The following is an 18,587-nucleotide window of genomic DNA, read 5'->3' as shown; positions in this document are numbered from 1 at the left end:
ACAGTGGCTGCGTTTGACGGGTACAGTGGCTGCGTTTGATGGCACAGTCGCTGCGTTTGATGGTACAGTGCCTGTGTTTGATGGAAAACAAACGTAGCCACCCTCTAATGGGAAATGGGACCATAGCAGCAAAAAATTGAATTTGAGGATTTGGAGGAGAGTAATAGAAGGGACTTTTTTGAGTTAAGAATACATATTTGGCTATAATTTTTTTTTAAATCAGAGTTTAGTGTCACTTTAACTTTCTTGATATAAGGAGCCCCTGACATCATGTACTCCATATTCAGTAAATAAAATGCTACAGAAAATGCTCAGGGACTCTGGACATGTAACAGGAGATAGTCAGAGACTTAACACATACTATAGGAGTTATTTTAAACTGGAGAAATTCTTCAGAAGACAGTCATAGACTAGAGACCCATTACATGAGACTATTAGAGATCACTGCTATTACTGTCCATTTACTAATCAGTGATTCCACATTTGTGCTTAAAGTGGAAAAAAGTCCCCCCCCCCCCCTCCTATCTATCTTGCCTAACCTGTATAAAGAATATGTGTTTTTGTATAAAGGTTATGCAGGAAAGGTAGGATGGGGGGGTTATGCAGACATTTTTTAAGAAAAGTTAGAATTTCTTTCCATTTTAATGACACCCTTAACAATAATCCCATCTAATATTTATTTTAACAAGACCAATTACAATAGACCTGAAAATAAAAAAATACATAAAAAAAAAAAAAAAAACAAGGATGGATGACACAGAAAAAAATAAGACAGTGTGAAAGAAACTTTATTGTCTTTAGTAAGCACCTAGGTAAGGAAACAAATATATAAAGAAAATTTCCCCAATGAGGACACAGACAGCAGTGGTTCCAACCCTTCTACACTTCATACAAAACTAGATGACTTTAGCTAATTTTTAAGTGGTCTATTCATAGATGATTTCCCACAAGAATCACGCAAACTTTATCCAAGATTCACATAATTGGATGTCCTCCTCTAGCTAGATAGGAGAACAGACGTATCATCATGATGGATGTGAAATTTGATGATGAACTTTAGGATTTCTTCTGTCGTGGTCCTCTGAGGTTTACCAGCAGACATGCTTCTCCTCAGCTACGAGGTCACCGTAGACCTCCACCTCGCACAGGGTCAGGCGTTCACTGCGCCCCGGGATCACCACGCTGACATATTGACCCTCCATTCCATTACAGCAGAAAATTGTCGTAGGATCAGAAACTTGGGTGACCGTACCGCACCTGTGGAGAACAAACAAGGATCAACGGAATGATACAGAAAATACACTTGTTTAATTGTAGGAGGTTTACTAAAGGCGCCCAAAGTGTTCATTAACCACTTAAGCCCCGGACCATGTTGCTGGCCAAAGACCAGAGCACTTTTTGTGATTCGGCGCTTAGTCATTTTAACTGACAATTGCTCATTCATACGACGTGGCTCCCAAACAAAATTGACGTCCTTTTTTTCCCACAAATAGAGCTTTATTTTGGTGGTATTTGATCACCTCTGCATTTTTTATTTTTTGCGCTATAAACAAAGAAAGAGCGAGAATTTTGAATAAAACAAATTATTTTTTACATTTTGCTATAATAATAATATTTTTTTCCCTCAGTTTAGACCGATATGTATTCTTCTACATATTTTTGGGGAAAAAAATCACTCGCAGTGAAGGGGTTAACCACTAGGTGGCAGTGTAGGGGTTAAGTGTGCTCTGGGGCGTGTTTCTTACTGTGGGGGGTGTGTGGCTATGTGTGACACGACACTGATCTCTGCTCCGATAACAGGGAGCTATGATCAGTGTGTCAGGGCTGGCTTAGCCTTTCCTTCTCTGGGCTGGCTGCTCAGCTGTCGGATAATTGCCAGCTCTCATCTCTCTCCACAGTTACCTAGCTGTTCCTGATGATGCTCGTCTGACCTGCCTACTTAAAGCTGTCCAGCTCCCTTCACCTCTGCCTTCGCCTTGGTCACATCACAAGAAACCATCTCCTGCGTACCTGGTTAAAGACGGGCTTGCTGACATCCTTTCTGGCTCCTTATCCTGCTTGCTGTTCCTTCACTTGGATCTCTGACTCTGGCCTGGCTGACTACCCGATCTGGTTATTGAACTCTGGCCTGGCTGACTATTCGATCCGGTTACTGGACTCTGGTTATGCTTTGACTATGCTTACTCTATTTACCTTATTATTTCTATTTAATAAACAAGTGTGATTTAATTGTACTTCTGTCTCGGTCTGATTCATGGTTTCTGACACAGTGACACTGTCACTAGGCAGAATGGGGAGATGATTGTTTACATTAGCATCTCCCCGTTCTTCCTCCCTGTGAGACGATTGCGGGTATCCCCGCGGCGATCATGTCTGCGGGACCCGCGATCCGACTCACGGAGGTTACAGCCGGCTCGCGCGTGTGCCACCGGCAGTGCGCACGCGATGGCACAGCTGCAAATTTAAAGGGACGCACAGGTATGCCCATTTGCCTGTCCATGCCCTTCTGCTGACGTACATCACGTGCGCCAGACGGGAAGTGGCTAACCACTTGCTTACGGGGCACCTAAACCCCCCTCCTGCCCAGACACATTTTCAGCTTTGAGTGCTGTCACTCTTTAAATGACAATTGCACGGTCATACAACACTGTACCCAAATTACATTTTTATCATGTTTTTCCCACAAATAGAGCTTTCTTTTAGTGGTATTTGATCACCTCTGTGTTTTTTATTATTTGTTAAAAAAATTATAAATATTTGTGGCAATACACATGGATCTCACATTGGGTCACCACCTGTGAAAGGCTTTGGGGTTATAATGCCTAAATCAGTAAGTTTAATATCAATGTTCCTATATAGATATTGGCTTGTGTCGGGGGTAATTCCCCTCACAGTCATCAGGGGGGAGGCTCCCCCCGGTTTGTTTGAGCTATCCTGGGGCTAAGACGTTTGGGTAAGATTCTGAAAATGTTGATATGTATTGTAAACATGTCTTCTCCAATTTTTGTTGTTGTTACTGAAGGTCACTTCATACAGTTTTTATTGATTTAATTGTGGTTTATGTATATATCCTTAGATGTATGTATTTCCTGAAGAAGCTGAGAAGCGAAACTAGTCGAAATACCTCACCTTCCCCATGAGCTATTGATTTGTTGTATTGTGAATTATTTTTATATTCAAATAAATTGAGACAAAATCTTTTTACACAATTTCTTTTCTCAATGTGTTCATATGTTTAATGCGCTGATGTGTTTAATGTGCTGATTTAATGTTCTAATGTTTTAACAGTCCCCCTGCTCGCATTCTTTCTTGATATTTCTGGTTGGAGACCAGAATTTTCAAATACCTATTCCATGTGCACAGCGAATGTCATCATTCAACATCACTGTTGCGGCTTGGAGATTTATTTTGGGAGGGAATCTCTTTATTTGTTTCTAGGATATACACTCACCGCCCACTTTATTAGGTACACCTGTTCAATTGCTTGGTAACACAAATTGCTAATCAGCCAATCACACGGCAGCAAACTGAGCATCAGAATGGCAAGGAAAGGGGGTTTAAGTGACTTTGAGTTGTTGGTGCCAGGCGTGCTGGTCTGAGTATTTTAAAAACTGCTGATCTACTGGGATTATCACGCTCAACCATCTCTCGGGTTTACAGAGAATGGTACGAAAAAGAGAAAATATCCAGTGAGCGGCATTTGTGTGGAGGAAAATGCCTTGTTTATGTCCGAGGAGAATGGGCAGACTGGTTCCAGATGATTGAAAGGAAACAGTAACTCAAATAACCACTTGTTACAACCAAGGTCAACAGAATACCATCTCAAAACATCAAACCTTGAAGCAGATGGTCTACAGCTAAGAACAGGAAACTGAGGCTACAATTCACACAGGATCATCAAACTTGGACAATAGAAGATTGGAAAATGTTGCCTGGTCTGGTTTTCAGCTGCCACATTCAGGTGGTGGGGTCAGAATTTGGCACATGGATCCATCCTGCCTTGTATCACCAGTTCAGGCTGGTGGTGGTGGTGTAATGGTTTGGGGGATATTTTCTTGGCACACTTTGGGCCCCTTAGTACCGATTGAGCATTGTTTAAATGCCAAGGCCTACCTGAGTATTGTTGCTGACCATGTCCTTCCCTTTATGACTACAGTGTCCCCATCTTCTGATGGCTCCTTCCAGCAGGATAATGCACCATGTCACAAAGCTCCAATCATCTCACCACCGGACAATGAGGTCACTGTACTCCAATTGCCTCCACAGTCACCACATCTCAATCCTGAATCTATGCCAACAAGAATTAAGGCAGTTCTGAAGGAAAAAGGGGGTCCAACCCGGTACTAGCATGGTGTACCTAATAAAGTGGCTGGTGAGTGTATATATAGTGCTAGGCCCTACCACAGTGTAAGCCCCCGTACACACGGTCGGACATTCTGCCAACCAAATCCGTCGGATTTTGTCCGTCGGATTTTGTCCGTCCGATTGTATCCGAAACTGTTGCATACACACGGTCAGACAAAGTTGTCGAAAAATCCAATCTTTCAGAACGTGATGACGTAATTTTGTTACGATGGGACTACGTTCAGGCTAGTAGCCAATAGCTTTAATGTAGGAATTTGATCTGAGCATGTGTGGCACTTTGTCCGATCGGAATTCTCTACACATGATCGGAGTATGTCCTATCAGACCAGTTTGTCGGAAAATATTTCCAACAAGTTGGAAAATTTGGTCCGACGGATATTCCGACGGAAACAGTCCAATGCATAACACACACAATCGGATTATCCGACAACACGGTCCGATAGGACACATTCCGACGGATTCTCCGACCGTGTGTACAAGGGCTTAGAAGTAAATGGCACACAGGGTTCTCTTTGATGCAAATTGTGGGGGCTCCAGAATATCTGTTCTGAGCAGAGAAAATTGTCTTTCCAGTCTTCTTCGGTTTTTATAACTCTTATGCCACGTACACACGATCGCACATTCCGACAACAAATTCCATTGGATTTTTTCCGACGGATGTTGGCTCAAACTTGTCTTGCAAACACACGCTCACACAGAGTCGGTCGGAAATTCCAAACGTCAAGAACGCGGTGACGTACAACACGTACAGAGAGCCGAGAAAAATTAAGTTCAATGGCCAGTGCTGCTCTTCTGCTTGATTCCGAGCATGCGTGGCACTTTGTGTGACGGAATTGCCTACACACGATCGGAATTTACGCAAACGGATTTTGTTGTCAGAAAATTTTAGATCCAGCTCTTGAATTTTGTGTGTTGGAAATTTCAATGGAAACTGTCCGATGGAGCCTACACGCGGCCGGAATTTCCGACTACAAGCTCCGATCGCACATTTTCCATCGGAAAGTCCGATTGTGTGTACGGGGCATTAGATTGGGTTCTGGAGTTCAGAGACTTCAAAGAGCTGAGGAAAGGAAAAAGCCTCTAACCCTGGGTTGAGGTATTAATGAAGGCCAGCAGACTGTGTCTGGGACTGACATTGATTTAGGGTTCCACCCGGGAGACAAAATGGTCCCTGTCCAGCATCAAGGGAGTTGGATAGAGAAGCAGGGAGCTGCAAGAGAAAGAGCCGAGAGGTGCAGGGCTGCACATAAGCACAGTGGTGCTAAAAGGTGATGTGAGGGACCAGACTTAAAACCTATGCTTGAGGCCTGAGAAGTAGTTCTGTAATGGGAAGCCAGGAGGCTTGATATACATTTTATTTGTGTTTAATATGATGGTGGAAACCCCTGTGAGGCCAACCCTTTTCTAAGCCCTTGTATACACGGACGGAGAATCCGTCGGAATGTGTCCTATCGGACAGTTTTGTCGGATAATCCGACTGTGTGTGGTCTCCATTGGACTGTTTCCGTCGGAATATCCATCGGACCAAATTTTCCAACTTGCTGGAAATATTTTCTGACAAACCGGTCTGATTGGACATACTCAGATCATGTGTAGAGAATTTCGATCGGACAAAGTGCCACGCATGCTCAGATCAAATTCCTACACCAAAGCTATTGGCTACTAGCCTGAACGTAGTCCCGTCGTAACGAAATAACGTCATCACGTTCTGAACGATTGGAATTTTCGACAACTTCGTCCGACCGTGTGTATGCAACAGTTTCGGACAAGATCCGTCGGACAAAATCCGACGGACAGAATCCATCGGATTTGGTTGACGGAATCACCGACCGTGTGTACAAGGGCTTAGAATGTTTACTTTCTCTTTAAATATATTCATAGGTCAAATTCAGTCATGCAGTAATGTCTCTTATTTTGGGTTCAGGGTGCTGCATAGGACCTTTGTCATTGGGCTTTTATTTGCATCAGATGTGTTTTTTATTATAATACAAGTCTATGAGAAGGCAAAACTCTCTTGAGTTCAATGCAGACCAGAAAAAGGTCACCTGTCAATGAATTCTGAATGATCTCTGAAGCCTCTCAAACTGATGCCATCGACACAAGCCCAAAGCCCATTGACACAGGTAACCGTACAGTGTCCTGTCCCCGTGGTACTCACACCGGGTTGTTATTGTCTGGAGAATTTCCAATTCGGACCTCAGCGCCCATCAACCGTTGCATTAATTCATCTGATCGTCCAGTGACTACAACGACATTCACATTGTATTTCTCTTTCAGGTCTACCTTCCACCAGGGCGATGGGTCTCTATTTGTGTGGGCACAGGAGCCATGATTCCAGATGGTATCTGTCACACCATCAATGGCGTTGTAAGCTTGACCAATATCAAAAACTGAACTCTCCGAGGCTTCCCCGCTTCTGGCGATATCTGTGGCTGAAGAAAGAAAACAAAACACACTCAGTAATTATACATCGTGTACAAAGTATTTCCATTGTTCTAAAGGGGCCTTCACAAAAAAAAGAACTGTAGACTGCAATGGTGTCAATAATTTGACTGAGACAGTGGGATAGATTTACTATAGCTGGAGAGTTCAAAATCAGCTTCCGGGTAAATTTAGGGGTATACTTATTTTAACCAAATAAAAAATATGGATCATGCAAATTAATTTTTATATTGTCGGTTTTTCCACCTTTTTCTGTAGGTACTTGAGACCCCTATGGTCTCCTTAGTCACAGAGAGGTGGCATCTGATTGCATGCTGGCATCCCATATAGCATTGGTGGACATCTTGGGCCAGGAAGAGTCTAATCAAGACCCTGGCACCCGGGTTTGGTGCGCATTTCATGTTGTGATTAGAGTAGGGACAGGTCACCCATCTGTCAGGGACAGTGATTCACATCAGGGAGAGGTTCCAGACAGGTAGGGGAAGTGCAGGAACATGCCATCCTTCCTCGAATTCTCCCCACTTGGATATGGATCAGCCAGGCCACATTCTGCCCCTCAAAACTGACGTTGTCAGCACACTGGAGACCTTACAATGCTACTCCTCGCAATTTCATCCTGTAAGTGTTGCCAGTTGCTATCACTTTTAGGTTGGCTCCGTTCCCTTGCAGGGTCCTTGGGGCCAACCTTACGAGCATGTTCCCACACAGAATTGCACCTAAACGTGCCGCTACTTCACACACAGGCAGCGGAAACTGATTGCTGGTCATGCATACACTTGCATCATATGGTGCTAAGGGCAATGAGATATCTTGTGATTTTTTTTGATCATGGATACATGATTAATGCTTATAAATATGTTACTACCAGATATTACCATTTTAGAAATTGGCTCCATGGAAATGTGCATTTCTATGTATATGAGATTTTAGTGTCTGTAAACATGTATCTATGTATCATTAAATATTTTACTATCCACCGTTCTATTCATTTTGTTACCATGAGCTTCATATAAAGTCCCAACCTTTTTTGCTGCTTCTATGCTGCTTTTCCTGCTGCATTTTTGCTCCTTTTTTTCTCCTTTTCCTCTTTAAAATACCTGAAGGAGTTCTTTTGATGACCTACCTGCTGCCATAAGAGTGTATTCAGACCCTCCTCCTCATCTAGTGCACCAAAGTCATTTTTATGTACTTTTTTACCTTTATATTATTCTTACCTCCAGGTGGAGGGCTGCAGCACCAAGCCAGACCCAACGACCCCAGGAAAAGCAAAGCCACCAAAGTCTTCATTCTGGAGGAGAAACCAAGACACAAAGAGTCTGTTACTATAGTATGTTACACGAGAAGGTGATTCTGCATCTCTTCCTCAGTATCATCTCTTCTTTCTCTGGTACTTCGAAATACCTTTTCTTAGTATTAAAATAAATTCTCTTTCGATCAGATCTGTAATTTCATATATAGTGCCATGAAAAAGTATTCACACCCCTTGACATTTTCCACATTTTGTCATGTTACAATCAAAAACGTAAATGTATTTTGTTGGGATTTTATGTGATAGACCAACGCAAAGTGGCACATAATTGTGAAGTGGAAGGAAAACTATAAATGGATTTCCAACTTTTTTTTTAACTAAATATGTGAAAAGTGTGGGGGTACATTTGTATTTAGCCCCCTTTACTCTGATACCCCTAACTAAAATCTAGTGCAACCAATTGCCTTCCGAAATCGCCTAATTAGTAAATAGAGTCCACCTGTGTGTAATATAATCTCAGTATAAATACAGCTGTTCTGTGAAGCCCTCTGAGGTTTATTAGAGAACCTTAGTGAATAAACAGCATCATGAAGGCCAAGGAACACACCAGACAGGTCAGGGGTAAAGTTGTGGAGAATTATAAAGCAGGGCTGGGTTATAAAAAAATCTCCCAAGCTTTGAACATCTCATGGAGCTCTGTTCAATCCATCATCCGAAAATGGAAAGAGTATGACACAACTGCAAAAATACCAAGACATGGCCGTCCACCTAAACTGACAGGCCGGGCAAGGAGAGCATTCATCAGAGAAGCAGCCAAAAGGTCCATGGTAACTTTGGATGAGCTTCAGAGATCCACAGCTCAGGGGGGAGAATCTGTCCACAGGACAACTATTAGTCGTGCTCTCCACAAATCTGCCCTTTATGAAAGACATTGTTGAAAGAAAGTCATAAGAAGTCCTGTTTGCAGTTTGCAAGAAGTCATGTGGGGGCCACAGCAAACATGTGGAAGAAGGTGCTCTGGTCAGATGAGGCCAAAATTAAACTATTTGGCCTAAAATCAAAATGCTGGTGGAAAACTAACACTGCACATCACCCTGAACACACCATCCCCACCATGAAACATGGTGGTGGCAGCATCATGTTGTGGGGATGCTTTTCTTTAGCAGGGACAAGGAAGCTGGTCAAAGTTGATGGGAAGATGGATGGAGACAAATACAGGACAATCTTATGCTGCGTACACACGACCGGACTTTCTGGCAGACTAGGTCTGATGGAATCAGTCCGTCGGACAATCCGATCGTGTGTGGGCTAATCCGAAATAGAACATGTTTCAAATCTGTCCACAAGACTCAATTCCAATGGGAAAACCGTTCGTCTGTATGCTGGTCCGACGGACCAAATACGACGCAAGGGAAGCTATTGGCTACTGGCTATTGAACTTCCTTTTTTAGTCCCGCCTTACGTCATCACATTCAAAACTAACGGAGTTTCGAACTGACTTAGTCCGTTTGTGTGTGGCCAAGTCTGTTCATTCGGAAGGTCCGTCGGAACTCCGGCGAAAGGCGGTCGGGAAGACCGTCGGATCTAGTTTGTCGGAAAGTCCGGTCGTGTGTATGCGGCATCAGAAGAAAACCTGTTAGATTCTGCAAAAGACTTGAGACCGGGGTGGAGGTTCACCTTCCAGCAGGACAACGACCCGAAACATACAGCCAGAGCTACAATGGAATGGTTTAGATCAAAGCATATTCATGTGTTAGAATGGCCCAATCAAAGTTCAGACCTAAATCACATTGAGAATCTGTGGCAAGACTTGAAAATTGCTGTTCACAGACACTCTCCATCCAATCTGACAGAGCTTGAGATATTTTGCAAAGAAGAATGGCCAAAAACTTCCTTCTCTAGATGTGCAAAGCTGGTAAAGACATCCCCAAAATGACTTGCAGCTATAATTGCAGTGAAAGGCAGTTCTACAAAGTATTGACTCGGGGGGCGCCATACAAATGTACCCCCCCCACACACTTTTCACATATTTATTTGTAAAAAATGTTGAAAACCATTTATCATTTTCCATCCAATTCACAATTATGTGCCACTTTGTGTTGGTCTATCACAAAAAATTCCAATAAAAGACATTTAAGTTTTTGGTTGTAACATGACAAAATGTGGAAAATTCCAAGGGGTATCAATACTTTTTCAAGGCATTGTATATGACACAACTGAAAGCAAAGCAAATAAAAAAAAAAAACATTAATTTTTTCTAAGTTTGTGATAAACTAGATGGAACTCAGAGGAGTCCAGCTAATCTTTGGGTCTACAGGTTCCTCCACCCCAGGTGTAATGGAAATCTGCGTTACATCAGAGGGGGGCGGGGTCAGGTGACGGGTGGCCCCGCCCTCCTCATATAAGAAATGTCAGGCGCCAGGATCCCCGCAGTGTCTCCTCCGGTGGAGACAGACGATGGATGGATTCGCTGTACTGGAGGGAGAGATCACCCATCGCTGGAACAGATCAGCCATCGCTGGACCCTGAGAGATGATCGTCCGTCGCTGGATAGCAAGAGTGGATTACCACAGCTGGAATCTTTTTTAAATTTTTTTTTTTAATAAAGGACTTTTTCAAAAGTGTGTTTGTCTTTTTTTAAATTTTTTACACTTTCTTTGTGAAATGGTAGGGGTACTTTTGTACCCCCTTACCATTTCAAACAGGGGGGGGCCGGGATCTGGGAGTCCCCTTGTTAAAGGGGGCTTCCAGATTCTGATAAGTCCCCCGCCTGCAGACCCCCACAACCACTGGCCAGGGTTGTGGGGATGAGGCCCTTGTCCCCATCAACATGGGGACATGGTGCTTTGAGGGGTCACAGACCCCCAAAGCATCCTCCCAATGTTGAGGGCATGTGGCCTGGTATGGTTCAGGAGGGGGGGCGCTCTCTCTTCCCCCCTCTTTTCCTGTGGCCTGCAAGGTTGCGTGGTCAGATAAAGGGTCTGGTATGTAATTTTTTGGGGGACCCCCACGCCATTTATTTTTAAAATTTGGCGTGGAGTTCCCCTTAAAATCCATAACATGGATATTTAGGGGGAACCCCACGTCATTTTTTTTTTAATTGACGTGGGGTTCTCCTTAATATCCATACCAGACCTGAAGGGCCTGGTAATTGAATTTGGGGGAACCCCACGCTTTTTTTTTTTATCAATGACCTCTCTGTATTACGGGGAGCCGACAATTCATTATAGCCACGAGTGATTTTAAATTACTTTTTTTCCTGCAGAAATGACACTTTGTGCAGGGACAGTTCTAAGCACAGGAAACATGCGCCCCTTTACAGGCATACTATAGACACCCCCCAGGTACGAAATTTAAAGGAATATTACACTTTTATTGTTTCACTTTAAGCGTCATTAAAATCACTGCTCCCAAAAAAACAGCCGTTTTTTTTTTTTTATCACAATAAAGTTTATTAAAGAGAATATAGTAAATACAAAGGAGTGGAAGCGTTACAGAAAATATATAACAAAAAGTAAATTATGGACATTATAGACATTAATATTTGTCGAAACAAGAACTTAGAGGTGAATCTTATGAGTACAATCACAACAGTAATTAGGTAATAACAACCAGAATATAATTATGAGCAATGATGAGTATGATCATATTATTGTGTTGTAATAGTCTGGATATGGATGGATTGATGATTCGGGTATTATAGTGTAAAGTATATGCAGCAGAGTGGGGCCTGTAATATGCAGTATAATGGAACTTTCCCAATAATATTCTATTATGGAAGTAGGAAATAGTCATGTGTACACATCATGTTATGAGATTGTGGTAGAATTGTGTCTTGCAGAAATTACGCCAGGGTACCCACATATGTCGAAATTGAGTGATAGAGCCCTTTTTGATGGCAATAATTTCTTCCATGTCATAAATATGATGGATTTTACGGAGCCAATCTCTAGTTGAAGGTAGAGAGCTTGAGTTCCAATGTAGTGGGATCAGATTTTTGGCTGCGTTGAGGAAGTGTCTAATCAAGGATTTTTTATATGAACCATATGAGAGGTTGTTTATGTGCAATAGACACCAGGCTGCGTCAAGGTTTGAATGTGAGCCTATGATGTGGTTGGTCCAATAGCGGACTTGGTTCCAGAAGGGTCTCAGGAGTTTGCAATTCCACCAAAGATGTAGAAAGGAGCCCGTTTCGGAACCACATCTCCAGCAGGTTCTGGGATTTTGAGGAGTCCAGTTATGTTTGGTGAGAGGTTTAATGTACCATTGTGTGCGTATCTTATAAGAAATGTCTTGCATTTTTGTACTGAGTGCACATTTGTGTGTGAAGAAATTTGCTTTTTCCCATTGTTTTGTGGAGAATTGGGTGTTAAGATCTTTTTCCCATTTGATTTTATATTTGTCTCTTTCAGTTTTATTTTGACATAGAAGCCATTTGTATAGTAAAGAAGTTGTTTTTCTAGTTGGAGTTTTCTTTAAATATGTGAGTTCAAATGTGGACAAGGGTCTAAGGAACTGGTCTTTGTGTTTATTGTTAGTTATGAAGTCATGTATTTGTCTGTATGACCATTCTGATAGGGGATGTGTTGGGAGTGATTTGTTTAGTTCCTGTCTAGATTTTAGGTTGTTATTGTGGATGCAATGAGTTATTAGTAGAGGATTAGAGGGGAATGTAGTGTACATCTTTGGGTTGTTAAGACCGGGTATGAAATCTGGATTATTGGCTAGTGTCGAGAGGGGTCCCGTGTCTGTTGATAATCCTAGTGGGATTGCAACTTTTTTTAAAAATTTTAGTGTATTATTAATAGTGGGGTGTTTTTTGATTGAGAGGGGTAGATTTGAATAGGTAGACCATGGTAGATGTGGAATGTCTAAGGTGGAGTGGGCTTTTTCTAGGTTTACCCAGTCCTTGTGATTGGCATGGCAGTGCCAATCTATAATTCTGGATAATTGTGCCGCTTGATAATATTTTCTGAAGTCTGGAAGTCCTATCCCTCCTTCTTGTTTTAATCTATAAAGGTATGTAAGTTTGATTCGTGGTTTTTCATTTGCCCACAGAAAATTTCTTTGTATGCGGGAGAGACGTGTGAAGAAAGATTCGGGTAGCTCTATTGGGAGGGTATGAAATAAGTATAATAGTCTTGGCAGGATTGCCATTTTTAAAATTGCGGCCCTGCCAAACCATGAAAATTTCCCTTTCGTCCATTTTTTTAGGTCTGTTTCTATTTTCGTCAGGAGAGGGAGGAAATTAAGTGAGAATAAAGAATTTGGGTCTTGGGATAGACGAATCCCCAAATAGGTCAGGGAGTTTGGTTCCCATTTAAATGGGCAATTGGATTTAGTCAATTTTTCAGTCTGTGTATCTAGGTTCAGACCTAAGGCCTCACATTTTTTTTGATTAATTTTAAAATTGGAAAGATGGTTAAAATCCTGGAATGTTTTCAGCAGGTTGGGAATTGAAATATGTGGCTGCGTGATGTAAAAGAGCAGGTCATCTGCATATGCTGCAGTTTTGTATTCCCTGTTCTGGACCTTGACTCCGTGAATCACTTCATGTTTGTTTATGGTTCTGATTAGGGGTTCGATCGACAGGATGAAGAGTAGGGGTGAGAGTGGACAGCCCTGTCTTGTACCATTTTTGATAGAGACTTTTTTTGATAATGAGCCGTCCACTTTAATGTTAGCACTAGGGTTTGCATAAATAGCATGCATCCATTTCAATAGATTTTGTCCAAATCCCACGTATTCACAAACTTTGAACATGAAATCCCATGCGACTCGGTCGAAGGCCTTCTCCGCGTCAGTTGACAGGAGAAGGCCTCCGACACCCTCTCTCCTCATCCTGTGTATCAGATTAATGGACTTAGTGGTGTTATCCTTAGCCTCTCGGTTAGGCATAAAACCTACCTGCTCAGGTCCAATAAGTTTATGTAGTAATGGTCTTAGTCTGTTGGCAATAATTTTAGTTAAAATTTTGAGGTCTAAGTTGAGGAGTGATATGGGTCTATAGTTTGTGCACTCTGAGGGATCTTTGTTAGGTTTGGGTATGACTGTTATGTGAGCTGCTAAAAATTCACTTGAAGGTCTACTGCCTGAAGTAATTGAGTTAAATGCAGCGGCTAAATGTTCTGATAAGGTGTGGTCAAAGATTTTGTAGTATTGGGCTGTCAGGCCGTCTGGGCCGGGACTTTTCCCGTTTGTTAGGTCGCGGATAGTCTTGGAGACTTCATCTGTGGTGATCGGTGTTTCTAGGGAGTTAGTATCAGTTAGAGGTAGGGATGGCATTGTGCATTCTGTTAAATAAGAGATGATTGCTTGATCTCTAGTGTTGAATCCAGGTTGCATCCTTGTTTGTGTAGGTATGTTATATAGAGTTGAGTAGTAATGGTGGAAAGTGTCAGCTATCTTTCTAGTGTCGTGGGTAATAGAGCCTTGTCTGGTGCGTATCCTGTAAATATTGTTGAAGTTCATAGTGTCTTTAAGTGCTCTCGCTAGTAGTTTCCCTCCCTTATCCCCATGTTCATAATACAGGGAGTTTCGGAAGAACAAATTCCGTTTAGTTTTATTATCAAGTAGGTCTTGGAGTTCTTTCCTAGCTGATGTGAGTTCTGCTAGGCCTGAGAGAGCTAAGGATCTTTTGTGTGTTAGTTCAAGTGTGTAGATTTTTTGTGCAAGGTCAGTTATATGTTTTTCTTTCTCCTTCTTTTTTCTGGCCCCCCATCTGATCAGTTCTCCTCTTATGACGCTTTTGTGAGCTTCCCAGACCGTTATTGGGGAGGTTTCACAGGAGATGTTCTCCGAAAAGTAATCTTTTAAAGTTTTGAGGATCTGGGCCTGAATAGCTGGGTCTGCCAGAAGTGAAGGATTTAGCCTCCAATTAAAGGAGGAGGGATGGTTATCGAGTAGGCTGAGATGAGATGCAATTGGAGCGTGGTCTGAAAAGCCAATAGATCCAATTTTAGCCTTTGTCAAATTATGTATATCTCTTTGTGTGATGTAGAGGTGATCAATTCTGGTGTATCTGTTGTGGACTGCGGAGTAGAACGTGAAATCCCTTTCTGTGGGGTGCATTAATCTCCATGTGTCAATAAGAGCAAGAGATTGTAAGAGACTTTTAATTTTTTTTAAGATGGAATAGGCTATACATGATTTGCCCGAGGAGGTGTCAAGGTGTGGTTCTAATGGAATGTTGAAGTCTCCTCCCAGTATTATACATCCCTCTGCAAAGCTTTTAAGTTCGTCTACTACTAGTTTACAAAACGTTACATGGGAGGAGTTCGGAAAATATACGTTTGCCAAGGTGATCGGCTTGTTGCCTATTGTCCCTTTCAAGAATAGATATCTACCTTCAGGATCAATTAGTTGGTGATGAACATCTAGTTTAAAGTTTTTGTTTAGGAGGATTGAAACTCCTTTTGTTTTAGCCTGGGGGTTTGTAGCGTGGAATGCTCGTGTGAAAAGGTTATTCGTCAGTTTGGGGACTTGCGAGCTTTTGAAATGTGTTTCTTGTAAGAATATTATCTGCGAATTGCTTTTTTTGAGTTCATGTAATAATTTATGTCTTTTTGTGGGAATGTTTAAACCATTAACATTGTGTGATATTATGGTGGGTGCCCTACCCAGTTCTAAATATGCCATAATCAACAGCTAAGAGTTTAAAGAGGAAGAGAGAAGAGTATAAAGAGGGGGGGAGAGGTTATGTCTGAGTAAAGAGTATAGAGGCGGAGGGGGGAAAAAGAAGGTGGGGTTACAGAAAAGAGGGGGGGGGAAAGAATTCAGAAAGTGAAATAGGGGTAACAACGTATATGACGTAAGCGTTGTAACAGTCGTCTTTACGTCTATACAATTGTGAGAAGAAAAAAAAACGTATAAAAGGATGAAATCCGTAAATATGCGTGGTAAAAAAGAACGTTTCTCTGTGGGAGCGTGGCGTGAACCCACTGAGAGCAGATACCTATTGATATTTACCAAATATGAGATAATTATAAGTAAAACAAAACTGTGAAATATCATAAAAATAACCGGGAGAGCAACGGCTCTCAATTAGAAAAAGAAAAAGTTAGATCCGGGTGGACTAGTAGCTCAGGGCCCTGAGCAACTCCACCGGTCCGGGAGACCAAAAGGTTAGCCTGTGAGTTAAACATGTGCAAGGAAAAAATGTCATGTGGACAGGTTATGTTAAGGAAAATAGAGTTATTTCCTTACAGTCTTAAGATGCGGGTGGATCCTCCGTATCAGTATGGATAAAGAATAGTAGAGATCTATAGTTCCTTTAGGATTGGGTTGTAATATGCTTCATTATCAGGTCAAGTGATCTCTTAGCTGAGAGCAATCGACCGTAACCGGGCTTTAGAAAATTGGATGGTTAGTAATGTCCTAGGGCCAATGTCTGAAAAAAAGAGAATTATCAAGGGTAGTCTTTACCTTGTGAGCTGTTGGAAGTTCTGTATAGTTGGTGGGGTAACTCGAACAAACTTTGTGTGAGACGTTGCGTCATCAGCAGGGAGAGCCGGGTTGCCGGTTGGCTGGACAACAAAGCTCCGGTTGTCTGATGTTGTTCTTCTAGTTGGTGTGTAAGTCCTCGGTGAGATTCCTTAGCTCAGTTTGCAAAGACAGAAAAAAGTAAAATCACTTATTCTGTTAAACATCATAAATAGCATGGGTGAGAGTTTGCCAATCCTTTTATGGTAAAATGCTGCCATCTTGTGGTTGAAGCAAGAAAGGTCAAGCTTGTAAAAAACAAAAAAAGTTAAGACATGGTACAGAGGTACTCTATGGCTAAGGAAAATGTTTAATCACAGGTGATCTTTGTAAGTCAGTAGGTTCTGGTCCTCGGATCAGTAAATTGCACAACTGCTTTAGCGGCTGTCTCTGATTTTACTGGATTTGTGCGGTGGGGTGGAAAGGTTAAAGTTATCGTATAGTTTCTGTTTCTTTCCGCCCAAGCCTTTCACAAAAGGCGATTTACTTGGTGAGACTCGTAAGGGGGAGGCTGGAGAGGTAACCGGGGGAGGGAGCTTGAATTCCTGATACCATTCTGGTAATTCTATTTGGTCAATTTGTAAGAAATTACAAAAAGCAGGCAGTTCATCTGGTGTGCGCAGCATGTGGTTTTTCCCATTGTAAGAAACCTGTATAGCGAAAGGAAATTTCCATCTATACTGTATGCCTTTTTCTCTGAGGACATCAAGCAGTGGTTTGACAGCTCTCCTATTTCTCAGAGTGATGGGAGAGAGGTCTTGAAACAGTTGAATTGATGTGTCATTGAAAAATATCTGTTCATTTTGTCTCGCTTTTTGGAGAATTTCCTCTTTCAATGTAAAGCTTGTGAGACAGCAGATGATATCTCGGGGTGGAGCAGGTTCAGGGGCTCTAGGACGTAGCGCCCTGTGTGCTCTGTCGAATTCTATGGGGGATTCTTGGGGCCTTTCTAGCAGCTTGTTAAAAACTGAACAGAGTACTGATCTGATTTGGTCGGGGGTGATCGTCTCCGGTATTCCTCTGACTCTAATATTTGATCTCCTTCCTCTGTTGTCAAGGTCCTCTAAATGTCTGTTAACATTTATCAGATGCAGGGAGTGTTGCTGTGAGACTTCTTCTAGCCTTTGGAGCGCTCTATCTCTCTGCTTGCCTGCCCTCTCCCCTGCTGCCATCTGCTCAGTCAGCATAAGTAAATCTGCTTTAAGGTCTGTAATGGCCGTGGAGAAGGACGATTTAATGTCTGCAGCTATCTCCATCATTGCTGCATGAGTAAGAGGGTGGTTTGAGGTGGAAGAATGTCTTACCAGCTCCTCGGAGTTCGCCAGGGATTCTGTGTCAAAGTCCTCCTCCTCCTCCTCCCTCGTGTCAGCCTGCGCCATCTTAGCTTCCGACGGGCCTCTCCTTCCTTGGCCCTGGGATAGAAAAATATCGGGGATCGCCTTGTTTTTGGCAGCTCCCGGTGTCCTCGTGTGGTTGTGCTGGGGTCCCCCCTTTGAGAGTCTGCCCATGGTGCGTTGTGTCGTTCCGGAGTGCTGTTAAAGCCGTCGCTCTGTACCGGAGCTCTGTCTCAGGCTTCCATCACCCTCGTGCGCAAGGCCACGCCCCCCAACAGCCGCCCCTTTACAGGCATACTATAGACACCCCCCAGGTACGAAATTTAAAGGAATATTACACTTTTATTGTTTCACTTTAAGCGTCATTAAAATCACTGCTCCCAAAAAAACAGCCGTTTTTAAAACTTTTTTTTGCATTGATACATGTCCCCTGGGGCAGGACCTGGGTCCCCAAACACTTTTTAGGACAGTAACTTGCATATTAGCCTTTAAAATTCGCACTTTAGATTTCTCTCACAGACTTGTACAGGGTGTTCTGCGGCTTTTCGAATTTGCCGCCAACACCCAAAATTGTTCACTGTTCGCCATCATATGACTGGTGTGGTGGTGGTCAGGGACACTGATTGGTGGCAGTATGTAAAAAAAATAAAAATAAATAAATAAATTATTTTTTATTAAATTTTTTTAACCAGTTCCGGACCAGCCACCGCAGTTAC

General features: G+C 42.4%; 1 protein-coding gene across 1 annotated transcript; it reads right to left on the bottom strand.

Moving 5' to 3' along the window:
- Positions 1 to 772: 772 nt before the first annotated feature.
- Positions 773 to 16,683, bottom strand: LOC143997929 (fucolectin-5-like). The gene is made up of 4 exons (XM_077493749.1): positions 16,481 to 16,683; positions 8,022 to 8,095; positions 6,524 to 6,797; positions 773 to 1,257 (listed from the first exon to the last, which is right to left on the bottom strand). Exons 2-4 carry the CDS (start codon positions 8,092 to 8,094, stop codon positions 1,089 to 1,091), a joined length of 516 nt encoding a protein of 171 aa, XP_077349875.1. The 5' UTR covers position 8,095; positions 16,481 to 16,683; the 3' UTR covers positions 773 to 1,088.
- Positions 16,684 to 18,587: the final 1,904 nt, after the last annotated feature.

The sequence above is a fragment of the Lithobates pipiens genome, unplaced genomic scaffold (assembly GCF_037356315.1).
Source record: "Lithobates pipiens isolate NorthernLeopardFrog02 unplaced genomic scaffold, aLitPip1_a1.2 Scaffold_19, whole genome shotgun sequence".
Classification (NCBI taxonomy): Eukaryota; Metazoa; Chordata; class Amphibia; order Anura; family Ranidae; genus Lithobates; species Lithobates pipiens.
The sequence above is the reverse complement of the archived record's forward strand: the minus strand, read 5'-3'. Positions and strand labels throughout refer to the sequence as shown.